Source organism: Solanum tuberosum, unplaced genomic scaffold (genome assembly GCF_000226075.1).
Source record: "Solanum tuberosum cultivar DM 1-3 516 R44 unplaced genomic scaffold, SolTub_3.0 scf00301, whole genome shotgun sequence".
Classification (NCBI taxonomy): Eukaryota; Viridiplantae; Streptophyta; class Magnoliopsida; order Solanales; family Solanaceae; genus Solanum; species Solanum tuberosum.
In genome coordinates, this window is record NW_006239223.1 from 205526 (window position 1) to 209173 (window position 3648).

General features: G+C 30.2%; 1 protein-coding gene across 1 annotated transcript in view; it reads left to right on the forward strand.

The window, feature by feature from the left end:
* LOC107063061 (glycosyltransferase-like At3g57200) overlaps window positions 1-288 on the forward strand; it is a 3235-nt gene extending 2947 nt beyond the window's left edge. Inside the window, exon 4 of the mRNA XM_015314475.1 lies at window positions 34-288. Coding sequence (XP_015169961.1) covers window positions 34-118 — 85 coding nt within the window. The 3' untranslated portion in view covers window positions 119-288. The remainder of the gene's footprint in view (window positions 1-33) is intronic.
* The last annotated feature ends 3360 nt before the right edge of the window (window positions 289-3648 follow it).

Genomic DNA, 3648 nt, shown 5'->3' on the forward strand with positions numbered 1-3648 from the left:
AATCTGATTTTGTTGTACATTTTAAATGTGTAGGGCAATGGAGGTGATCAAATTTGAAGGGTCGCCACAAGTCAATTTGACCTCATTGAAGTGGAAGTGGATAGTGAAGAGTTTTTGAACAATTGTAAAATTTGAATACATTATATTTGATTTTGTGAAATATATTCATTGCTAGAATATATGTTGAACTATTGTAAGAGTACTTTTTGAACTATTGTGTACACATATTTAGAATAGTGTTTTATAAGTATGTGTATGTACACAAGACATACTATCTTTTGAAGTTTATTGCAAATCTATATATTTGAATTACTTATTAGCTAACTTAATGTTTCAGATTATTTATTGCAAAGCAATATTGGTGTTTTTTAATTAGAAATTGTGGCATATAAATATTTTATAGCCAAAATAATATATTACCACACTTAAAAGTGTAGCCAAAGGACTGTAAATTGTGGTATGCACATGGGCAAGCACTACACTTGAAAGTGGTCATACATAAGATAGAAAAGGCAACACTTTAAAATCGTGGGCAATAAGGAAGCAAAGGCCACACTTGGCTTAGCTTATGGATTATAAATTTTAGCATGTACATAAGAAAACTTACACTTAATAAGTATTGTTGTAGATGAGATATAAAAAGGCGACACTTTTAAAGTGTGACCAATAACAGCAGTTCAGGTACTTTAACGGTCGGGTTTTAATTTATATATAGTGACTGCTGTAGTCGGCAAGTATTTTTCAACTCTCAGTCTGCCGACTACTCAAAAGTAGTTGCAAAGTCATCGGAAAACTACATTTTCCGACTACATTCTGACCAATTTTGAAGTCGGCAAACAACGAAATTCTAGTAGTGTAATATATTCGACATTTGTATTAAATGTCTCTATTTTAGTAACACTTTTGCTAAAAGTCGCTAAAGTCAATGACATTTTACAACAAATGTCACTAAAATCAATGACATTTTGCATTAAATGTCATAACATATTCGACGTTTATATTAAATGTCACTATTTAAGCGATATTTTTTCTAAATGTCACTAAAACCAATGACATTTTGTAATAAATGTCATATTATATTCGACATTTGTAGCAAATGTCATCATTTAAATGACATTTTCGCTAAATGTCGCTCAAAACAACGACATTTTGCAATAAATGTCATTATTTTAGTGACATTTTACAACAAATGTCACTATTTTAGTGACATTTATTCTAAATGTCACTAAAATCAATGACATTTTGCAGTAAATGTCATAACATATTCGACATTTATATTAAATGTCACTATTTAAGCGATATTTTTCTAAATGCCACTAATATATTCGACATTTGTATTAAATGTCGCTATTTTAGTAACAGTTTAGCTAAAAGTCGCTAAAATCAATGACATTTTACAACAAATGTCACTATTTTAGTGATATTTTTTCTAAATGTCACTAAAACCATTATATTCGACATTTGTAGCAAATGTCATCATTTAAATGACATTTTCGCTAAATGTCGCTAAAAACAACGACATTTTGCAATAAATGTCTTTAATTTAGTGACATTTTTTCTAAATGTCACTAAAATCAATGACATTTTGCAGTAAATGTCATAACATATTCGACATTTATATTAAATGTCACTATTTAAGCGATATTTTTTCTAAATGTCACTAAAACCAATGACATTTTGTAATAAATGTCATATTATATTCGACATTTTGCAGTAAATGTCAGAATATATTCAACATTTATATTAAATATCACTATTTAAGTGATATTTTTTCTAAATGTCACTAAAACCAATGACATTTTGTAATAAATGTCATATTATATTCGACATTTTGCAGTAAATGTCAGAATATATTCAACATTTATATTAAATATCACTATTTAAGTGATATTTTTTCTAAATGTCACTAAAACCAATGACATTTTGTAATAAATGTCATATTATATTCGACATTTTGCAGTAAATGTCAGAATATATTCAACATTTATATTAAATATCACTATTTAAGTGATATTTTTTCTAAATGTCACTAAAACCAATGATATTTTGTAATAAATGTCATATTATATTCGACATTTATAGCAAATGTCATCATTTAAATGACATTTTCGCTAAATGTCGCTAAAAACAACGACATTTTGCAATAAATGTCATTATCATAGTGACATTTTGGACCAAATGTCATTATATTTACGATATTTGATACCAAATGTCATTATTTTTACGACATTTGACATCAAATGTCATTATTTTTACGACATTTGACATCAAATAATGTCATTGTTTTATGACGTTTTGTTCTTAAATGTCGTGAAATTCTTTATTTTCCGACATTCGTTTCAAATGTCACCAAATTAATGTCATCGTATGTACATTTTCTTGTAGTGATCATAGAATATATAGTGACATTTATCGTAAGAACATGCGAGTTTAGGTCGTGCCTTAAGGGTAAAAGAGGTTTTAGCTTTACATACCTTAAATCGGGACTTACTATCTTACGTCGTCAAACTCCTTTGCTAACAACTATATCTATAACATAAAATCATGAAAGGATAGTATAAGAAACTAATCAAGAGTCACAACAATGCCAAAAATACAATAATGGTTCGCGACCGACAATCTCAACAATTACCATAGATGAGTGGTTTATCGCCACACCCTTCTATTTCTCTACTTTCCAAGTAGGCTTATGACTTATTTACATGTTCAGTATTACTCCTCATCCTTTAACCATAAAAAACCAGCCCCCTTAATCATCCACACTTAACAACGATGTCAAATTCCTTTATAAGATCATAGTTTAAGTTGGTAGAGAACTAATAACATAAATTAAAATAATAGGAGCTCATATAGCCAGCTACAACATATTCTTAGAGACTTAGGAATTTTATCAAACACTTGGTGAGCGACAAAGTTTCAAGAACTATAATAGTCGCGTTCTCTATACCTTGCCTTCTATTTTAATGTAACCAGCTTACTTCCCCAATACAATACCATCGACCCCTCATTTGGTAAAAACAACAGCCAACACAACCTTCTACAAACTCCCTCCTCGCCAAAACATCAAATACAATGGGTAAAACATGGACTCACGGCTTCCTATCACCGTCCCGTGAGTCCTACCCGCAAATTATACTTAAAGTATCCTTGGAATACTATTTATGAAGATAGAAGAGGATTCATACCTATATATCAAAGAAAAGCAGCCCCTACCCTTCTTTATTCTCCAAGAACAATACGTTTTTATTCAAGAAAATATTTAGCTAAGTATATCTATAGGTCTATGGAGAGGAAGACACTTGATTCTTGAAGAAACCAACTTACCTTAAGCTTTGGTAGATTGAAGATGAGAAAAACTTGAAGAAAGAACTTAAAACCAGTCCTTACACGTTCTTGAGTATATGAGAAAATATATCCCAAATTTCTAATATAAAAACAAGTTTGGCCGACTTTCTCTAAAGTGCCACATGTCCCGCAGTGATTGGGCAGTGCGCGCGTCTGTCGTAGAATGAAAATAACTTTTTACTCCGATATCGTTTTAACGAGCGGTTTATTTTGCTGGAAACTAGACTCAAATAACTTCAATTGGATAGGTTTTAGGCCCTCTAACTCGTTATATAGTAGTATATATGTTCGTTCAAAATCAGA